General features: G+C 46.6%; 1 protein-coding gene across 1 annotated transcript; it reads right to left on the bottom strand.

Annotated features, from left to right (window-relative positions):
• Positions 1 to 496: 496 nt before the first annotated feature.
• MRM1 (mitochondrial rRNA methyltransferase 1) lies at positions 497 to 19,624 on the bottom strand. The gene is made up of 6 exons (XM_087717124.1): positions 19,560 to 19,624; positions 16,031 to 16,881; positions 12,405 to 12,498; positions 10,781 to 10,901; positions 1,828 to 1,947; positions 497 to 825 (listed from the first exon to the last, which is right to left on the bottom strand). The coding sequence occupies exons 2-6, from the start codon at positions 16,852 to 16,854 to the stop codon at positions 689 to 691; spliced, it is 1,296 nt and encodes a 431-aa protein (XP_087573250.1). The 5' UTR covers positions 16,855 to 16,881; positions 19,560 to 19,624; the 3' UTR covers positions 497 to 688.
• Between the last annotated feature and the right edge of the window lie 2,116 nt (positions 19,625 to 21,740).

The following is a 21,740-nucleotide window of genomic DNA, read 5'->3' as shown; positions in this document are numbered from 1 at the left end:
CAGCCTCCCCCAAGGCCTATTTTTGCTCCCAGGAGGATGCAGGAGGCCTACTAGGCCGAAAATGGGGCTTGGGTGAGGGCAGCGCCCCCCTCCATGGCTGATGTTTGCTCCCAGGAGGCTGCAGGGAGGTCTACTAGGCCCAAAACGGGGCACGGGAGAGGGCAGTGCCCCCCCTCCACGGCCGATTTTTGCTCCCAGGAGGCTGCAGGAGGCCTACTAGGCCCAAAACGGGGCACGGGAGAGGGCAGTGCCCCCCGCCCCCCGCTCCAGACCCCGTTATTGCTCCAAAACAGGGAGTGGGGAAGTCATGCACAAGGGGTCATGCACACATGCGCAAGGGGCAGGGCGCACAGGTGTGGTGTCACGCCCGCATTGCATTATGGGCGTGGGGCAGGCGCTGTCACGCGCATGCACGCCTTCGGCACATGACAGCAAAAAGGTTAGCCATCACTGTTGTAACGGGTGGGTTGCTTTGATGAAACTTTAGGCCTTTGGATACCAGGTAGGTGTTTATTGTTTTCAGGTAGGACAAGAGGCTCGTCAAAGCTTGCAAAAGAGGAGGCCAGGTTCCCCTAAAATTCCAGAGCGCAGATAAAGGACAAACGACAAGGGGTGAAAATATAATCCCACCGGCCAGGCTGCCTCCGTTTTAGGGGTTGCAGAATTCTTCAGCCGTCTGAAATTCATTCTAGGCCAGGGTGTTCGTCGCTTGCTTTTCCTGGCCGCAGTCTGTTTCAGCCGTAGACGCTGTTCCTCCCCCTCCTTCAGATGCCGTCATTTTGGGGTGGTTATTTCTCTGGTTGCATATGCCATGCAAAAGGATGCCTGAAAGCGAATTTTTTTAGGGGAAAAAGAAAGGGGGGGGGGGGTTGGAAGGAGGGAGGTAGAAAGAAGGAAAGAAGGTGAGTAGGAAGAAAAGATGGGAAAGGAGAGAAGGAAGGAAGCAGATAGAATAAATGATAGGATGGAGGGAGGAGGAGGAGGAGGAGGAGGAGGTAGATAGAAGGAAAAAAGATGGATAGGAAAAAAAGATGGGAGGAAAGAAAGAAAGAGAAAGAAAGAAAGAAAGAAAGAAAGAAAGAAAGAAAGAAAGAAAGAAAGAAAGAAAGGAGGGAGGGGAGTGGAAGGAAGGAGGGAGGTAGAAAGAAGGAAAGAAGGTGAGTAGGAAGAAAAAATGGGAAAGGAGAGAAGGAAGGGAGGAGATAGAATAAAAGATAGGATGGAGGGAGGAGGAGGAGGTAGAGAGAAGGAACGAAGATGGATAGGAAAAAAAGATGGAAAGAAAGAAAGAAAGAAAGAAAGAAAGAAAGAAAGGAAGGAAGGAAGGAGGGAGGGAGGGAGGGAGGGAGGGGAGTGGAAGGAAGGAAGGTTGTGGATAGAATAAAAGATGGTGATGGAGGGAGGAGGAGGGAAGGAAAGGAGGTGGATAAAGAGAAAGAAGTGAGGGAGGGAAGAAAGAAGGAAGGTGAATAGAGAGAAGGAAAGAAGGTAGATAAAGAGGGAGGGAGATGAATAGAAAAAAATGGTGGGAGAGGAGGAGAGAAAAGAAAGTAGACAAAGAAAGAAGGAAGAGGGAGGGAGGGAAGGACAGAAGATTGATAGGAAGAAAGATGGGAAAGAGGAGAAGAGAAAAAAAGAAAGCAGACAAAGAGAAAGAGAAAGAAGGGAGAGGGAGGGAGGAAAGGTGTATAAAGAGGGAGGGAGAGAGGAAGGAAGGAAGGAAATATACAAACATATTAGTTGTTTCCAATCTCTTTTTTCTCTCTCTCTCTCTCTGAGAAGCAAAACACACCAGACCACATCGAGAGAGAAGGCAAATCTCCTTACCAGCTGCCACGGACACATTTAAGGACTCCACCCCAAATTCCAAATCTCTTCCTGGAGAGATGGTCAGCATCCTGTGGCACAGCATCTGCGTCTCTGGAGTCAAGCCGTAACCTTCATTTCCTGCACGTATATGTCCAAAGAAGGGGGGGGGGGGAATAGCCATTTAAATCTAGAGTTTCAAACCAGGGGTTTATTTATTTAGTTTTATAATAGCAGATTTTTTTTATTATTTTTTCCCTTCTACAACTCCTTACAGTCATTACATCAACATTGTTGCGTCATCATACCTGTACATGTATATAATATTTCGCTTCTATATTTACACACTTTATACACAGTTCTATATATATTTATATAAATTGTTTTTTGGCTTAATTAATTTCGTTCCCGTTTTGCAGCCATTTGTACCAATTGTTCCAAATTTCATAATATTCCGACTCTTCTTTATCTTTTAATTTCACTGTTAATTTGTCCATCTCTGCACAATCCAAAGGTTTTTTTAATCACTAATTCATCCGAGGGGGGTATTATTTTGTTTCCAGCATTGGGCAAATGCTATTCTAGCTGTAGTTAGCAGATGTATTAATATGTACTTAATTTTCTTTGTATATTTCCCTTTGATTATTCCTAGTAGAAAGATTTTGGCTTTGTATTTTATCTGTTCTCCTGTAATTTCTTGCACCCATTTCCAAATTTTTGTCCAATATTTTTGTGTTTCCGGGCAGGTCCACCATATGTGATAATAAGTCCCTTGTACTTTTTTACACTTCCAGCAGGTCGGCTTTATTTAGTTTTAGCATGGAGACCTTTCTTCGGTTGGGAAGAGCCGAGGTGGCGCAGTGGTTAGGGTGCAGTACTGCAGGCCACTTCAGCTGACTGTTATCTGCAGTTCAGCGGTTCTAATCTCACCAGATCAAGGTTGACTCAGCCTTCCATCCTTCCGAGGTGGGTGAAATGAGGACCCAGACTGTAGGGGCGATATGCTGACTCTGTAAACCGCTTAGAGAGGGCTGAAAGCCCTATGAAGCGGTATATAAGTCTAACTGCTATTGCTATTGCTATTCTGCTTGAGAGCCAGCGGGACGGAGTCCCGCCAATGTGGGGCAGAGAGATCCAGGCTGGGGCCTCTGGGCTGCTCCCTCCTTCTCAAACCCACGTCCGTTGTGGGGCAGTGGGGAAAGTCGGGCAAGGGGAGGCGAGACTCACGTTCGAGGTTCCCTTCAACCACAGAAGTTCGCCGGATGCCTTTGAGCCAGTTGGGTTTCTACAGGTCTATACGCAGTCCTCGACTTACGACATTCATTCAGTGACCACTCAAAGTTACGTTGGTACATTCCCTCTCTCTCGATTCCTCCCCCTCCCCCTTTTTTTAGGCAGGTGACATGACTAGAAGTTAGATAGGAAAGAAAGAAGAAGTTTCTTAATAAAGGGTGATACGATTAAAAGCTAGAATAAGGGATAGAAATAAGGGAAATATTAATGTAAAGACTAGAATAAGATAGGATGGGATAGGATAGGATAGAATAGAATAATAGAGTTGAAAGGGGCCTTGGAGGTCTTCTAGTCCAACCCCCTGCTTAGGCAAGAAACCCTACACCACTTCAAACAAATGGCTTTCCAACATCTTCTTAAAGACTTCCAGTGTTGGAGCATTCACAACTTCTGGAGGCAAGGAGTTCCACTGATTAATTGTTCTAACTGTCAGGAAATTTCTTATTTCTAGGTTGCTTCCCTCCTTGATTAGTTTCCACCCATTGCTTCTTGTCCTGCCCTCAGTTGCTTTGGAGAATAACCTGACTCCCTCTTCTTTGTGGCAGCCCCTCAGATACTGGAATATACTGCTATTATGTCTAACCTGGTTCTTCTTTTCATTAAACTAGACATACCCAGTTCCTGCAACCGTTCCTCATATGTTTTAGTCTCCAGTCCCCTGATCATCTTTGTTGCTCTTCTCTGCATTCATTCTAGAGTCTCCACATCTTTTCTACATCGTGGCGACCAAAACTGAATGCAAATATTCCAGGTGTGGCCTTCCCAAGGCTTATAAAGTGGCATTAACATTTCGTAGACACTTTTATCTTATAAAAAGAAAGTAATGATGAGAAAATGTGGAATAATTGAATAAGGATAGATTGCAACCTAATATAAATAGGCATTGTTATTACAAATATGGAAGTTGATTGAATGTAATAATTAGGTTGAATCTGATTAGTTTCATTTGGATTGGAATGTAGGGCGCTTAATGTGCCACACTGTTCACACATTGATTTGACATTTTCATAAACAAAATAAAAATCTTTAAAAAAAAAAAAAAGTTACGTTGGTACTGAAACCATTGGCTTAATGAATGTTTTTCTCATGACCCTTGCAGCAGACTTCATGGTTACGTGATCGAAATTCGGCCGTTTGGCCACTGACTCATGTTTATGACGGTCGCAGTGTCCCGGGATCGCACGATCCCCTTTTTGAGACCTTCCGACAAGCAAAATCAACGGGGAAGCCAGATTCGCTTAACAACCGTGTTACTACCGGTAACTTTACCAACCGCAATGATTCGCTTAACAATTATTGCGGAAAGAACAGTTGTAAAATGGGTCAAAACTCACTGAACAGGTGTCTCACTTAGCAATAGAAATTTCGGGCTCAACTGCGGTCGTAAGTGAAGGACCACAACTCCCTCATTTCTCCCTCTTTTTTTTTTTAATAAAAAAGTGTCAAACACAAACAAAACACAAACAAAACTCAAACAAAACTCAAACAAAACTCAATCAGCATGCACAGAAGATGGTGAGAACAATTGGCAATTTTGGCAATTTAATAAATTTATATGCCGCCCAATCCCGTAGGACTCTGGGCGGCTTACAGAAACGAAAATAAAAGTAAAAGTTAAACTAAAGAAGAGATACAATTTAAAAAGAAGAGATACAATTAAAAAAAAAAAAAACACACCAAAAATTCCGTTTAAGTGGGGCTGGATATCAATCAACAGCCCCAGGCCTGCCGGAACAGCCAGGTTTTCCTGGCTTTCCGGAAGGCCGAGAGAGTGGGAAGGGTCCGGATCTCTGCGGGTAGATCGTTCCACAGGGCCGGAGCAGCTACAGAGAAGGCTCTCCCCTGGGAGGCCGCCAGCCGGCATTGTCCAGTCGACGGCACCCGGAGAAGGCCCAACCTGTGAGATCTTATCGGCCGTTGGGAGGTATGTGGCAGGAGGCAGTCTCTCAGATATCCAGGTCCTAAGCCATGTAGGGCTTTAAAAGTAATAACTAGCACCTTGAAGCGTGTTCGGAGACCGATAGGAAACCAGTGCAGCTCGCGGAGGATGGGTGTAACATGGGTGTATCTAGGTACACCCGATATCGCTCGCGCGGCTGCATTCTGACCAACAAAACTCGAGATCATTCGGCGGCACGGGATAAAATATCATCAATATGTGGACGATACTCAGCTGTATCTGTCCGCCCCGTGCCAACTCAATGAAGCGGTGGACGTGATGAGCCAGGGACTAGAAGCCGTTAGGGACTGGATGAGGGTCAACAAACTCGTGCTCAACCCAGATAAGACCGAGTGGCTGTTGTGTTTCCCTCCCGCCAATTTGGCAAGTATTCCATCTCTCAGACTGGGGGGTCAAACATTACACCCCTCAGACAGGGTCCGCAACTTGGGAGTCCTCCTGGACCCACAGCTGACTTTTGAACACCATTTATCAGCTGTGACCAGGGGGGCATTTGCCCAGGTTCGCCTGGTGCACCAGTTGCGCCCCTACCTGAACCAGGAGGCTCTCACAACAGTCACTCGTGCCCTTGTGACCCCTAGACTGGAATACTGCAACGTGCTCTACATGGGGCTGCCCTTGAGGAGTATTCGGCGACTTCAGCTAGTCCAGAATACAGCCGCGCGAGCGATTGTGGGTGCACCTCGTTTCACCCACATAACACCTATCCTCCGCGAGCTGCACTGGCTACCTGTCGATCTCTGGATACGCTTCAAGGTGCTACTTGTCACTCATAAAGCCCTCCATGGTAGTGGATCTGGGTACTTGAGAGACCGCCTACTGCCAATTACCTCCACACGACTTATTAGATCTCACCGATTGGGCCTCCTCTGGGTTCCATCTGCGGGTCAATGCCGACTGGCGACCACGCGGAGGAGGGCCTTCTCGGTGGCAGCCCCGACCCTATGGAACGATCTCCCCGTGGAGATTCGTACCCTCACCACTCTCCAGACCTTCCACACAGCCATTAGAACCTGGCTATCCCGCCAGGCCTGGGGCTAAGATTGTACCCTCCCGAATGGTATGAATGTTGTGTTTTCTTTTAATTATGTTTGTCGTATATGTAAAAGTCTGTTTCCCCTTTCCCTTTCGGATGTGAGCCGCCCTGAGTCCCCCCAGGGAAAAGGGCGGCATACAAATAAACTTCTGAATCTGAATCTGAAAACTCCCTTCTTGAGATATCTCCACCTGCACTATTCCCCTCCCAAATACCATGAGCCCCCACTCTCCCCGTTATTATGGCAGCCGATAGCAAGCAAGGTAAGAGGCTGACACCCTGATATTGGAAGACTGCTATCATGTCTCCCCTGGTCCTTCTTTTCATTAAACTAGACATACCCAGTTCCTACAACCGTTCTTCATATGTTTTAGCCTCCAGTCCCCTCATCCTCTTTCTTGCTCTTCTCTGCACTCTTTCCAGAGTCTCCACCTCTTTTTTTCAACCAAACTCCTGGTTTATTCTGGATCTACTCCAGTGTTTCACAGCCTTACCCACTTTAAAATGGCATGGACTTCAACTCCCAGAATCCCCCAGCCAGCATGTCTGCAGCTGTCTGCGGATTTCTGGGAGTTAAATCCACACATCTTCAAACAACTGAGGCTAGAAAAAACTGGCCTCACAAAACAGCTTCCCCTTGGAGATGACTATGAGAATCATTTTAAATGAGGCTATTTATATAAGGTGTTCTGGCTTTCCAGCAGCCAGCGGAGCTGGCAGCAGAGTCGGACAGTGAGGAGGTTGGGGAAGAACATGAGCCAATCCTGGAGGCTGGGGAAGGCTCGGACGAGGGCTCTGTGTCGGAGGCAGAGACGGGGCCGAGGCCGTCTGGCAGTGATCAGGTGCCTACGGAGCTAGATAGCAGTGTGGCAGAGGAACAGCTGGAGCCTGTTCCCCGTGTGCGCATGCGCAGAGCTGCCAGAAGACAAGAACAACTCAGAAATCAGGATGGCCTTGGGAATAAAGTCACAGGTGGACGGTGAATGGCCCCCTCCCATAGGGAATAAGAGTAGCAAAAGGGGAGGGGGCTTTTGCAGGAAACAATCCATTTGTTCGTTCGTTTCAGGAGTGTGAAGATCTGTCCGTGAATCTCAGAGACTCTGTGCCCAGTCTTTCTTTGCACAGCACTGCGTTTGGAAAATATTTACATGGCAGCTTTCCAAGCCAGATAAGGTCTGTGGTCATAAATTCCACCTTTGAAAGACTGTTTGCCAGGCCTTTGCTGAATGTGCATGAGAGGAATTCACGTTCGTTTCATCAAAGGGGTTTTGTCGGGACCAGGGGTCTGCTTCGTGCTCTTTGGGGAAGCCTAAGTCAGAACATAAAATATATGAAAGAATTGCAGAGGTTTTTTCCCCCCCACACATCTGGCCCCAGAATGCCGAACCATCCTGGCAGACACTGAAGCCCGGAATTCTCTTCCTTTCCTCGATCGCTTCGGCAGAGTTACTAGGCCAACATGACAAGTGAAAGTTTAATTAGAGCTTTCGATTGTTTAGCAATTAAACTACCACCCAGCGAAACGAGAGCAGATGCTCCAGTTCAGACCTCTGCCTTCGGCTCTCAGCTCGGAGGAAGAATTGGTTTTAAGAATTAGATGACTAAAAGACGCAGGTAGAAGAGATGTTGAAAAAGAAAGTGCTAAACTAAGGGCGTCCAAACTCAAGGCTTGGATCCGGCCCGCAGGGTACTTAGATCTGGGCTGCGGGGCCACCCTGGAAACGGCAAAGGACCGGCCCTTGGTGCTTCTACCAGAGAAAACAGGCTTCCAAGCTCCATTTTCAGCTGTCATGGCCTCCTGCAACCCTCTGCCAGCGAAATGCACAGGTACAGTATAGATGGCACCTTGCTCAATAGTGGCAACTGAGAGAGGGATCTTGGAGTCCTAGCGAACAACCATTTAAATAGGAGCCAGCCGTGTGCAGCAGCTGCCAGAAAAGCCAACACAGTTCTAGGCTGCATAAACAGAGGGATAGAATCAAGATCACGTGGAGGGTTAATACCACTTTATAAGGCCTTGGGGAGGCCACACTTGGAATACGGCATCCAGTTTTGGTCACCACGATGTAGAAAAGATGCGGAGACTCTAGAAAGAGTGCAGAGAAGAGCAAGAAAGATGATTAGGGGACTGGAGACTAAAACATATGAAGAACGGTTGCAGGAACTGGGCATGTCTAGTTTAATGAAAAGAAGGACCAGAGGAGACATGATAGCAGTCTTCCAATATCTCAGAGGTTGCCACAAAGAAGAGGGAGTCAAGCTATTCTCCAGGGTACCTGAGGGTAGAACAAGAAGCAATGGGTGGGAACTAATCAAGGAGAGAAGCAACTTAGAACTGAGGAGAAATTTCCTGACAGTCAGAACAATGAATCAGTGGAATAGAAGTTGCCTCCAGAAGTTGTGAATGCCCCAACACTGGAAGTCTTTAAGAAGATGCTGGATAGCCATTTGTCTGGATTTGTATAGGGTTTCCTGCCTAGGCAGGGGTTGGACTAGAAGACCTCCAAGGTCCCTTCCAACTCTGCTATTATATTGTATTGTAATACAATTGAGTGGGTCCAGAGGTATTTCACGAGAAGAGTCCTCCACTCTTCTGCTCACAATAGAATCCCTTACGCCACCATGCTCAAAATTTTGGGCTTGAACAACCTGGAACAATGGCGCCTGCAGTCAGACCTAAGCGTACTACACAAAATTGTCTGCTACAACCTCCTACCTGTCAATGACTTCTTCAGCTTCAGCCTCAATAATACGTGAGCACACAATGGATACAAACTCAAGGTTAACCGCTCCAAACTCGATTGCAGAAAATACAACTTCAGCAACAGAGTGGTTGAAGCCTGGAATGCTCTACCTGACTCCATTGTTACATCCTCAACCCCCCCCACCCACCCACAGCTTCAACCTTAAAGCCGAGGTGGCGCAGTGGTTAGGGTGCAGTACTGCAGGCCACTTCAGCTGACTGTTATCTGCAGTTCAGCGGTTCAAATCTCACCGGCTCAAGGTTGACTCAGCCTTCCATCCTTCCGAGGTGGGTAAAATGAGGACCCGGATTGTTGTTGGGGGCAATATGCTGACTCTGTAAACCGCTTAGAGAGGGCTGAAAGCCCTATGAAGTGGTATATAAGTCTAACTGCTATTGCTATTGCTATAAACTGTCTACCGGGGACCTCACCCCATTCCTAAGAGGTCCGTAAAGGAGGGGGGTGCATAAGCGCACCAGCGTGCCTTCCGTCCCTGTCCTACTGTCCCCATTTATTTCTACTCATTTCCTTTGTTTATACTTATACCTGTTATCTTGTACATGTTCAAATAAAATAAAATAAATAAAAAGATAAAATAAACCTAATCACAAGAAAAGGGGAAATGTCATTTTTCCCCCCTAAAGAGAATGACTCTAGAACAGTGTTTCTCAACCTTGGTCACTTGAAGATGTCTGGACTTCAACTCCCAGAATTCCCCAGCCAGCGAATGCTGGCTGGGGAATTCTGGGAGTTGAAGTCCAGACATCTTCAAGTGGCCAAGGTTGAGAAACACTGCTCTAGAAACATTGATGGTAGTGTTGGAAGATCAACTTCTCGGCCCAGCCCACCTCACAGGGACGTTGTCGCAGGGAAAACAGGAGCCAGGAGAATTAATATGTTTGCTGCTTTGAGTTGTATAGGTAAGAAACGTAAGATAATAATAATATGAAGAAAAAGGAGAAGAGAAGGAGAGGTGAAGGAGGGAAGGCGAAGGAGGGAAGGAGGAGAGAAGGAAAAGGACCGAAGGAGATAAAATGTGGAGACAAGAAGAGAGACGGAGGGGAGGAAGGGAGAAGAAGAGAAAGGGAGGAGCAGGCGAAGAGAGAATGAGAAAGAAAGAAAGAAAGAAAAAAAGAAAGAAAGAAAGAAAGAAAGGAGGAGAGGAGGGAGGGAGGAAAAAAAGAAGGATAAAGGAACGAGGAGAGAAGGGGAAGCAGAGAAACAGGAGAAACAAGAGAAAGGGGGAAGGAAAAGAACAGGAGGAGATAGAATGAGAAGGAAGGAAGGAAACAAGAAGAGAGAAGTATGGAAGGAAGGGAGAAGAAGAGAAAGGGAGAGGTAGAAACAAAGAGAAAAAGGGAGGAAGGAAGGAGGGGGAGGAGAGGAGGGGGAAAGGAGAAAAAGAAGAAAAGCATAAAGGAACGGGGAGAGAAGGGGAAGGAGAGAAAGAAGAGAAGCAGGAGAAAGGAGGGAAGAAGAGAGGGAGAGAAGTGAAAGGAAAGCGAGTGAAAAGAAAGAGGAGAGGGGAAGAGGAGAAAGAGGAGGAGTGAAGGAAAAGGAAGGAGAGAAAGAGAAGGAGAAGAGGAGGGGAAAAAGAGAAGAATTGAAACATATACCTCTACGCTGTTTCCCATTCATCCAGGATTCAGGGTCTAATTGGTGGCTCTTTTTAAGTTTCACCTTACAGTCTGACGATGATAAAAACACGATCGGATTCCTGATCCGTTTCACAACCTTCCTCCTAACCTGCTGGTGTCAAATGCTTCAACGGGAACAACCTTTCCTTTGGCTTACTGCTGGAAAACAGCCTTCTCCAGATCCATCGGAACTGGCAAAAAAAGAATTCCCCACACCAGAGGGGGTGGCAAAGGTGGTCTTCCCTTGTGTCCTATCCCCCCCCCCCAAAAAAAGTCTACTCCATGGTGGAAAAAAAACACCTACCGAGGAGAAGTACAGTGGGTCCAGTCCAGCGAAAGTTTGAGCAAGGGACTACTGGAATGTCTTCCGGAACCTTTCCATGGCCAACCGTCCCGAGAATTTCCCAGCCTTTTTCGGATTTTGTCTTGGAGGTTGGGCGGGGGGGGAGAGAGTAGAAAAGTCACTCAAGTTTCAGACCTGTGCCACATTTTGCTTTCTATACACAAAGCTCAATTATTTTGTTTCCCGGAAGGAATAGGGGAAAAATTATCTTGGTTGGGTTTTTGGTTAAGTTGCTATGCATGCTGCCTTATTAAACAAAATAGCCATTAATCTAGGAAAACAATCAATGAATAGAAGAGAAGAGAAAATAGAATAGAATAGAGAAGAGGATAGAATAGAACAGAAGAAAAGAGAAGAGAAAATGGAATGGAATAGAATGGAATGGAATAGAGAAGAGAAAATAGAATAGAATAGCGAAGAGGATAAAATAGAAGAGAAGAGAAAATAGAATAGAGAAAAGAAGAGAAAACAGAATAGAATAGAGAAGAGAAAATAGAATAGAATAGAGAAGAAGATAAAATAGAAGAGAAGAGAGAATAGAATAGAATAGAATAGAATAGAATAGAATAGAATAGAATTTATGACTGGGGAAAAACTGAGATTTGGAGCCAGTTAAAAAACAAATCAAAGGGATTGGCACCGTGGTTTCATGTCTATGTGTGTGTGTGGGGGGGAGAGACAAAAAGAAAAAGGGATGGAGAAAGAGGGGGAGGGAGAAAGGGGTGAGAGAGAGAAATAGAGAGGGAGAGAGAGAGGAAGAAAGGGGAAAGAAAGAAAGAAAGAAAGAAAGAAAGAAAGAAAGAAAGAAAGAAAGAAAGAAAGAAAGAAAGAAAGAAAGAAAGAAAGAGGGGGGATGGAGAATGGGAGTGAAAGACAGAGACAAGTGAAAGAGAGGGGGAAAAAGAGAGGGAGAGAAAGAGAGGGGGGAAGAGAGATACAAAAAGAAAGGGGCAGAAAAAGAGAGAGAGGGAGGGAGAAAGAGAGAGGAACAGAAAGAGAAAAAGGGAGGAAGAGAGAGGAAGAGGGGGAGGCAAGAGAGATACAAAAAGAAAGGAAGAGAGAGAGGAAGGGAGAAAGTGACAGAGAAAGAGGTGGGAAGAGAGATACAAAAAGAAAGGGACAGAGAAAAAGAAAAAGAGAGAGGAAGGGAGAAAGAGAGGAAGAGAGAATGAGCAAGAGACATACAAAAAGGAGAGAGAGAGGAAGGAAGGAAGAGAAGGGGGAAGGGAGATACAGAAAGAAAGGGACAGAGAAAGAAAGAGAGAGAGAGAGAGAGAGAGAGAGAGAGAGAGAGAGAGAGAGAGAGAGAGAGAGAGAGAGAGAGAGAGAGAGAGAGAGAGAGAGATTGCTTCCAATTGTTGCCCAATGCTGCCATCTTATGGCCATTTGTTGTATTAAAAGCAAGTGGTATTCAAGCAATACCTTTACTTATGGGCGCAACTGAGCCCCAACATTTTTGTTACTAAATGAAACATGTTAAGTGAGGGTTGGGGTTTTTTTGTTCCATTTTGGGGGGGGAGCACTGCCGATAAACAACTCAACCTGCTTGCGGTTGCGAGTTATTAGAGGGCAGGAAGGTTTTTACCTTTAGAAGTTCTGGAACATCATCGGTGCTAAATACATCAAAAACTTCCATGACGCCCGAGCTGGCTTTGCTAACAACCGGCGTCAGGGAGCAGCTGCAAATAGAAAAGCTACAGTTTAGAAAAAGACCCTTCGAAAAGGATGACAAAACTGCACCACTACCGTATTTTTCCGAGTATAAGACGCTCCGAAGTATAAGACGCACCTAGCTTTTGGGGAGGAAAACAAGGGGAGAAAATTTGCCTCTGCCTCCCAGCAATTTGCCTCCTTTGCAAATTGCGCCCTGTTTTGTGTCTGTTCCGGGCGGCGTGCATCGGAATGGGCGGGAAATGGGGCGCACGGATGCCGAAAACAGGGCACGCGGAGGCCAAAAATAAAAGGGGGAGGCTGAAAATGGGGTGCGCGGAGGCGCCAATAGGCAGTGGCAATCCCTGAAGCCTGAAACAGCTGATGGTCGGGAGGCCGATCCAACCGATCATCAGCTGCTTGTGCTAATCAGGTTGGTTAATCTGGTTGGTTACGGGTTCAGTGAGAGAAATGGGAGACCTCACCGCAGCTGCAAGGCATGTGAGCCACACTACACACACACACACACACACACCAAATTGTTTGATTGCATTCTTCTTTCCAGTAGTAGATTATTACTGGAGATGGAGGCTCCTCTGCTGACTCTCAGAGGTAGTTATACTCCCAAACTGGCTTACGATCGTCAATAGCGCCCACCCATCAAGGTCGCAGGTCATAAAACAGGTCGGCCGTGGGACAAATCCAATTTTGCAACCTTTTTAGCAGTGGGTCACTGTTGTGGCCCAGCAGGAGCTGTTGGAGCTGCAAACAGACTCTGATAGCGAGGGGCCCTATGAGTCGGCTCTAGAAGATGTGGAAGACCCTGGACAGGGTTCGGACTCCAAGCAGGGACCAGAGAGGCTGGTTGGCCACTAGGAAGCGCCTGAGGCATGGAGCAGTGGTGAAAGCCAAAGGGAGTGTGCCCATGACGTTAGGCCTTGGAGCAGTGGGGAGGACATAAGGGAGTCGGTCTCAGACGCCAGGCAATTCAGGCAGATAAATGCCGAGAGCAACTACACAGATACAGAAGATAATTGGACCCAGGTGGTTGTAATTAGGCTCCTCCCAAGAGAGTATATAAGGAGAGACTTTGGGAGGAGGCTGTTTGCAGGATTCAACTGATATACCAACGCTGGAGAAGCCCTCGGGTATATTTCTTATCTTGGAAGTCTGGATTGCTGCCAAAGTCTTGTCAGTGTGTTAATTTACTGTGAATAAATTGCCTAGCAGTAATCTTTTGTGTCGGAGTGCCTCGGCGTACGGAGGGGGGGATCAGAACAGGTCACTAAGTGAACAAGGAGGTCACGAAGCAAGCCACCATGGCCGTTGACCGCACCTGTGGGTTTGCTATGGGGACACGTTTGGCTGAAAACAGGAAGCAAATGCGAGTTTTTGCCAAAGCCGTCGTAAAACGTGACTATGAGATACTGCAAATAGTTATAAATGCAACTTCAAATCCAGGTTGTAAGTAGCCCCCCTCGCCCTCACACACCCCCAGGTAGGTCTGTCAGAACTTCAAACGGCCATTAAAATGGCTGGTCCTAAGTTGAGGACTAGTGGCATTTGAAGGGCCATCGCCAGATAATGAAGTCAGCCGGAACTCTGTAGCCCCCATGAAGGCAAAGCGAGGACAGAAATTCTACGCGGGGATCTTTATCCATCCCGTTATTTATGTATTTACTATTATTTTATCCCACCTTTTATTACTTTTGTAAAGTTTTCGAATTCAGCCCGGTCTTACACCGCTCGCACAGATTGTCATGGTGTTAGGAACATTATTTCAAGAGCCGAGGTGGCGCAGTGGTTAGGGTGCAGTACTGCAGGCCACTTCAGCTGACTGTTATCTGCAGTTCAGCGGTTCTAATCTCACCGGCTCAAGGTTGACTCAGCCTTCCATCCTTCCGAGGTGGGTGAAATGAGGACCCAGACTGTGGGGGCGATATGCTGACTCTGTAAACCGCTTAGAGAGGGCTGAAAGCCCTAGGAAGCGGTATATAAGTCTAACTGCTATTGCTATAACTGCTATTTCACGTTACACAAACCTCATGATTTTTCTCAGCGCACCGAAAACAAGGGATCCTAGAAGAGGAAAGAAATACATTTTCGGGCATGTAAAACAGAGCTTTGAGAAGGGAATGCAGAACACACATTTCCAGTTGCAAGGAAGGTTATTTTGCAGAATCCACTTGTTACTTTACTAGGCTAAGCTTGGCAATTCGCCTAGAAGTTTTATCCACGAAGTCGGCACGTTAGGTTACAATGGAGCTTCTCTCAACAGCAATAGAACAAAAGCTGAATTAGGTTGCGCTCTGTGTATGCTCTAATCCAGTGTTTCTCAACCTTGGCCACTTGAAGATGTCTGGACTTCAACTCCCAGAATTCCCCAGCCAGCATTCGCTGGCTGGGGAATTCTAGGAGTTGAAGTCCGGACATCTTCAAGTGGCCAAGGTTGAGAAACATTGCTCTAATCCTTCGGGGGTCTTTTCATTTTTATAGGTAAGGCAAGGAGTCGAACATCCCTAACACGCCTTCTTCCTCCTATTTTTCCCCACAACAACCACCCTGTGAGGTGAATTGGACTGAGAGAGAATGACTTGCCGAAGTCAGCTTTCATGCCTAAGGCAGGACTAGAACTCACCGTCTCCTCGTGATTGGCTCGAAGTTACCTAGCTGGCTTTCATACCCACGACGAGACTAGAATTCACCATCGCCTGGTGATTGGCTCAAAGTCACCCAGCTGGCTTTCATAGCTGAGATGGGACTAGAATTCACCATCACCTAGTGATTGGCCCAAAGTCACCCAGCTGGCTTTCATGGCTAAGGCGGGACTAGAACTCACAGTCTCCTGGTGATTGGCCTAAAGTCATCCAGCTGGCTTTCATGGCTAAGGCGGGACTAGAACTCAAGTCTCCTGGTGATTGGCCTAAAGTCATCCAGCTGGCTTTTATGGCTAAGGCGGGACTAGAACTCACAGTCTCCTGGGGATTGGCCCAAGATCACCCAGCTGGCTTTCATGGCTAAGGCGGGACTAGAACTCACCGTCTCCTCGTGATTGGCCTGAAGTTACCTAGCTGGCTTTCATATCCACAGCGAGACTAGAATTCACCATCGCCTGGTGATTGGCCCAAAGTCACCCAGCTGGTTTTCATGGCTAAGGCGGGACTAGAACTCACAGTCTCCTGGTGATTGACCCAAAGTCACCCAGCTGGTTTTCATGGCTAAGGCGGGACTAGAACTCACAGTCTCCTGGTGATTGACCCAAAGTCACCCAGCTGGCTTTCATGCCTAAGGCGGGACTAGAACTCACAGTCTCCTGGTGATTGACCCAAAGTCACCCAGCTGGCTTTCATGACTAAGGCAAGACTAGAATTCACCATCTTCTAGTGATTGGCCTAAAGTCACCTAGCTGGGTTTCATGGCTAAGATGGGACTAGAGCTCACAATCTCCTGATTTCCAGGCCAGCATCTTAACCACTTCACTGATTCTCTTTCGTTCAACCTTTTGTTGAATATATTGTTCAACCAATATTGCTTTTCCCAGCCCGAAAAAGACCATCTCACCTGTTCCTTTCACTCGTCACAATCCCGTCAACCCCAAGGAAGTGCGCCGTCCGCAGGACCGCCCCCAAATTCATGGGATCGTGTATCCCCTCCAAAACCAGCCAGATGCACTGCGACCCCTTGCCAACCGGGGCTTGGTGGAGTGGCCCTTCCTGCCATGCCAGGGGGCGAAGAGGGGAGGCTTCCAAGCACACCCCTTGATGGACGCCCCCTTTACAAAGGGCATCCAAGACCTTCCTGTGAACCCTCTTCACCGGGATCCCATGTTCCTCGGCGTACTGGGCAAATTTTTCTGCCCCGGGAGGTGTCCTGCCTTGGCTCGCTTTGAGGAAGAGCTGGAAAAACGTTCGCTTGGACCGCCCGAGGGCCAACGAGCAGGGGGCTGTCCCGAACAAGATTTCCGCGCCTTTATTCCTTTCTGGGAGACGGAGATTTCTCTGCGTCATTTTATGCTTGGAGACAAAATCGTCATTTCTCAGGTTCTGGAATTCATCCTTAGTGGTGGACCGCGCAGCTTTGGTGCGGAATTTTGGGTAGAGTTTATTCTGAACAACATCAGCCTGGCGCTCATTTTTCCCACGGGGACGCGGCGTGGAGCTCAACCCGTGAGTTTCCTCAAGTTTCGACGTTTCCGAGGAATGACCAGGAGGCAAAGCTGCGATATCTTCGTGGCTGACTTCCTTAAGAGGCTGATCTTCCAACAGTGGCGGTTTCTTCCACGCGGAGAAGTAGCGGATATTCTTAAAAGGAGTGGCGAGGCAAACGACAAAGGGCAACTTGGCCGCTTTTCGGAAGGCGGCGTGAAAGGCGTGGAGAGGGTCCATTCTACTCCTACTTCTTCATGGGTAAACCTTAAGAAACGAAGGGGATTATTATATGCGAGGCTACAGAATAATTCTGCTGTTTTGCAATGTGATCCCAACTCATTGTCAGAATATGAATGCTCATAGACTGGAATAGACATGGGAATAAGTCAGCCAATGGGGACTATTTGGAAACTGAAACATAGCATTTGTTTTTATAAGAGACAGTTTGGAGTCTGGGCGTGGCTTAGACTTGCGAAACTGTATTTAAGAGCTGTTTTGGCCTCTGTAACTTTGCAGCTTCTGTACAATAGATACCGTATTTTTCAGAGTATAAGACACAACTGTTTCTCCCAAAAAAGAGGGTGAAAATCTGGGTGTCTTATACACTGAATACAGTGTTTTTGGCCTCCCGAACCCCCCCTCCTTTTTGCAAAAATGGACATGCAGTAGGTTTTGGAGGCTTGCAAAGTGCTCCTGGGGGCTGGGGAGAGCAAAAATGAGCAAAAAATGGGCTGTATTTGCTCATTTTTGTCCCTCCCAATCCCCTGGAGCACTCTAAAAGCCTCCAAAAGCTCTGCATACCACCACCAGCACCACCACCTTTTTATTTTGCAAAAAACGAGGCGTGCAGAGGGCTTGGGAGGCATGCAGAGTGCAAAAACTTTTTTTTAAAAAAAAATTATCTCTTCAAAATCACGGTGCGTCTTATACTCCAAAAAATATGGTATGCCTCTGTATCTCTCTACTCTGTAATGACTTGCTTCTATGAATATTGTTTCTGATTCTGTATGCTGACTTCTGCTGTATGGTATTGTATATAAAGAAGTTTCTTATGTAATTGAATCCTGCAGAAGTTCATTTACTTGTGTCGGATATGCTGCCCAAACTCTTGACAGTCATCTATTTGGCAACTTCAAATTTCGATTAATAAATGCTCTGTCTTACATATTGGTTAAGGTTAAGGTTTATTTAATTTGTATGCTGCCTTATTCCCCGGGAGTCTCAGGGCGGCTAACAACCTGGGGGAAGAGGGGGGGGTACAAAATAAAAATAAAAAGACAATTTAAAAATACAGCAACATTCATACCTCGGATGGGGCTGGAAGATTCAACAGCCCCAGGCCTGCCGGAACAACCAGGTCTTAGTAGCTTTGCGGAAAGCCGGAAGGGTGGTAAGGGTCCGGACCTCGACGGGGAGATCGTTCCAGAGGGCCGGAGCAGCCACAGAAAAGGCCCTCCCCCGGGGAGTTGCCAGCCGACATTGGCCGGCAGATGGAATTCGGAGAAGACGTAATAAACGTAATGTTTTGGTAAATGTAATCGGAATGTCAAATGTAAGCTAAGTCCGTGAACCTATGAGATGCGTGGCACAGATTGCACGCGGAGCCGTATTTGCCGGCATGACAGCCCTCAGATCTGGTGTGCACCAGCTGTTTTCTGGCCTTCCAGAGGGGAAGGAGAGGCCATTTTCGCCCTCCTTAGGCTTCAGGAGAGCTTCCGGAGACTGAGGAGGGGAAAAATCCCCCGCTTGCGCAGGTGGGTGGGGAACACAAGCGCAATAGCGCACGTACGCACAATTTTAATAGCAATAATAATAGCAATAACAGTAGACTTATATACCGCTTCATAGGCCTTTCAGGCCTCTCTAAGCGGTTTACAGAGTCAGCATATTGCCCCCAACAACAATCCAGGTCCTCATTTTACCCACCTCGGAAGGATGGAAGGCTGAGTCAACCCTGAGCCGGTGAGATTTGAACTGCTGAACTGCTGATCTAGCAGTCAGCCTGCAGTGCTGCATTTAACCACTGCGCCACCTTGGCTCACCTTTGTCACGCCTTTAGAAAAAAGGTTAGCCATGACTGGGTTAGAGAATAGAAGCAAAGATTAAGGAATCATTAAGGAAAGATGACCAACGAAATAGACAAGCCTTAAGGATAGTTAAAGCATATGTAATGTTAAAGTGTGGCAAGATGTGATAAAAATATAATAAATATATTTATATAACTATAACATCCGCACAGTGCGCAGGTTAGTATATGTTGCTAATTTCTAGTTAAAGTTATAAAGTGTGTATAAATCTGTGTATATAAAAAGGGAAGAAAAACAAAAAAATAACTTGCATGTACATATGAGGTATACTGATACCGAAGTGCTGCAAAGATGAAAATTGTGATACAAAACGAAGAAAATTACTCAACAAAAATTCATTTTTAAAAAAAGGGAAGATGTGAAAAAGGTAGGCATGCATGCACACAAATACACACACACACACACACACACACACACACAATCCTCCCCCCATCCTGGCTAACATAAAACCCTTAAGCCAAAATATTTTCCCTATTAAATTGCCATCGCCTCCCCATTACATAATTTGTGTGCATACAAAGCATAGCCAGGAGTGCCAAAGCCTATGCTTCCCAGCCTCTGGGGATGATGTATCCTGGAGTCTGAACCATATAGAGGGCGTCAGGCTGCATGGGCTTCAGTCATAGGGAAAAGTTTCAAGAGGCACCCAAAAGGGTTTTGGGGAAGGAAGAATGAAATAGGGTTTATATCGGCATTTTTCGATCACGGCCCCTTTAAGACGCATGGACTTCAACTCCCAGAATGCCAAGCCGGCATAGACTCTATGACCGACAATACTGCCCTATGCACCTTTTTTTCTGGCATTTCCCCCTTTTTTTTCTTTTGCGAAGTCCTTAATATGCGTTCACCGTTTACCTGCTCCTTTTTCCAATCCAGAAATTCAGGGGGTTCGGCGCCACGTGGGTTGAATTAACTTCCGGGTTCAGGAAGGAACGCTCCTCCTGATCATAGAGTTCTCTCGCAGAGCGGCGGCCGGAAGGTAGGACTTTGTTCTTTGGTGCCCTCTGTTGGCGGGGGATTAAGTCGTCTGGATGCTCAACCGGCTGGGTCCTTCTTTGTAGAAACCTTGATTGAGTGGCTGAGGATGATGGGGACCGTAGTGGTAGCCGTGGAAACGTAGTCGGTTGGGTGGAAAGGCTAGGTCGAGAGAGAATTTTGTGGGTGACTTTTGTCCATGACTGTGGAAAGGTAGTCACGGTACTCCTTGACCTACAACTACAAGTGAGCCCAAAATTTCTGTTAATAAGCCAGACAGTTCTTAAGCGAGTTTTGTCCCACTTTACGACCTTTCTTGCCACAGTTATGAAGTGAATCACTGCAGTGGTTAAGAGATTGGACAGTCACTTGTCTGAAATAGTACAGGTTCTCCTGCTTGAGCAGGGGGCTAGACTAGAAGATCTCCAAGGTCCCTTCCACCTCTGTTCTATTCTATTCCATTCTATTCCATTCTATTCTATTCTATGTTTTTAAGAAGAGTCTAGAGACAGTCACTTGTCTGAAATAGTACAGGTTCTCCTGCTTGAGCAGGGGGCTAGACTAGAAGATCTCCAAGGTCCCTTCCACCTCTGTTCTATTCTATTCCATTCTATTCCATTCTATTCTATTCTATGTTTTTAAGAAGAGTCTAGAGACAGTCACTTGTCTGAAATAGTACAGGTTCTTCTGCTTGAGCAGGGGGCTAGACTAGAAGATCTCCAAGGTCCCTTCCAGCTCTGTTCTATTCCATTCTATTCTATTCTATTCTATTCTATTCTATGTTTTTAAGAAGAGACTAGAGACAGACACTTATCTGAAATAGTACAGGTTCTTCTGCTTGAGCAGGGGGCTGGACTAGAAGATCTCCAAGGTCCCTTCCAGCTCTGTTCTATTCTGTTCCTATTCCATTCCATTCTGTTCTTGGTTGTTAAGTCCATCTAGCTTCCTCATTGACTTTGTCAGAAAGTCGCAAAAGGGATCATATCACCCCTGGACACTGCAACGGTCATCAATGTGAGTCAGTTGTCAAGCGTCCAAATTTGGATCATGTGGGACGATGGGCAATGTTGTGAAAAATGATCAAAAGTCACTTTTTTCATAGGCGTTGTCGCTTCAGTCCCTAAACAAATTGTTGTAAATTGAGGACCACCTGAATGTGATGGTGAAGAGCAAGGAAATTATTTTTAGGATTAAAACAGGGATGTCCAAACTTGAGAACTTTAAGACTTGTGGACTTCAATTCCCAGAATACCCCAGCCAGCATGGCTGGCTGGGGTATTCTGGGAGTTGAAGTCCACAAGTCCTAAAATTCCCATGTTTGGACACCTCTGGATTAGAGAAACCATATAAAATGTTTTCTCATTTGATGAATGAAATGCCCTCTTTCGGTGGTATTAAGGTGTGCAGCTGGCACCTTAGCTTGAAGCCTTCCCCCCCCCCCCATCCTCAACAGTGATGGGATCCATTTTTTTAAAACTACTGGTTCTGTGGGTGTGGCTTGGTGGGCGTGGCCAGGTTGTCATGTGGCTGGGTGGGCGTGGCCAATTTAGCAGTCCATTAAACAGTGTACAGCAGCTCCCCTTTTCTATTCTTTTTAACACCGCGTGAAGTTTTTGCTCCAGGTTGTTTTTATTAGAGGGGAGAGGTTGGCAATGCCTGGGGATTTCTGAGAATTTCTCCTCTGTGTTAGAGGCACCAAAATAACCAAGATGATATCCTGCTGGAGCAGGGGGTTGGACTAGATGACCTCCGAGATCCCCTCCAGCCCCAGATTGCTGTGCTGTTTAAAAGCATTCTCTGAAGCTGCATCTAGTGCCAGATTTGTGACTCCCCCTCCATCCCTCCATCCATGCCTCATTCACTTTTCCACCCCTTCCTTTTCTCCCTTCCCTCTTTCTTTCTCCCTTTCTTTCTCCCTTCCCTTCCTTTCTCTTTCTTTCTCCCCACCCTCCTTCTTTCTTGCTCTTTCTCCCCTTTCTTTTTCTTTCTTTCTTTCTTTCTTTCTTTCTTTCTTTCTTTCTTTCTTTCTTTCTTTCTTTCTTTCTCCAGCCCCGCCTGATG

This window comes from Thamnophis sirtalis, unplaced genomic scaffold (genome assembly GCF_051295495.1).
Source record: "Thamnophis sirtalis isolate CommonGarterSnake01/CBP01778 unplaced genomic scaffold, rThaSir2_p1.2 scaffold_6, whole genome shotgun sequence".
Classification (NCBI taxonomy): Eukaryota; Metazoa; Chordata; class Lepidosauria; order Squamata; family Natricidae; genus Thamnophis; species Thamnophis sirtalis.
Note: the sequence above shows the minus strand (reverse complement) of the source record. Positions and strands in the feature narration are given on the sequence as shown.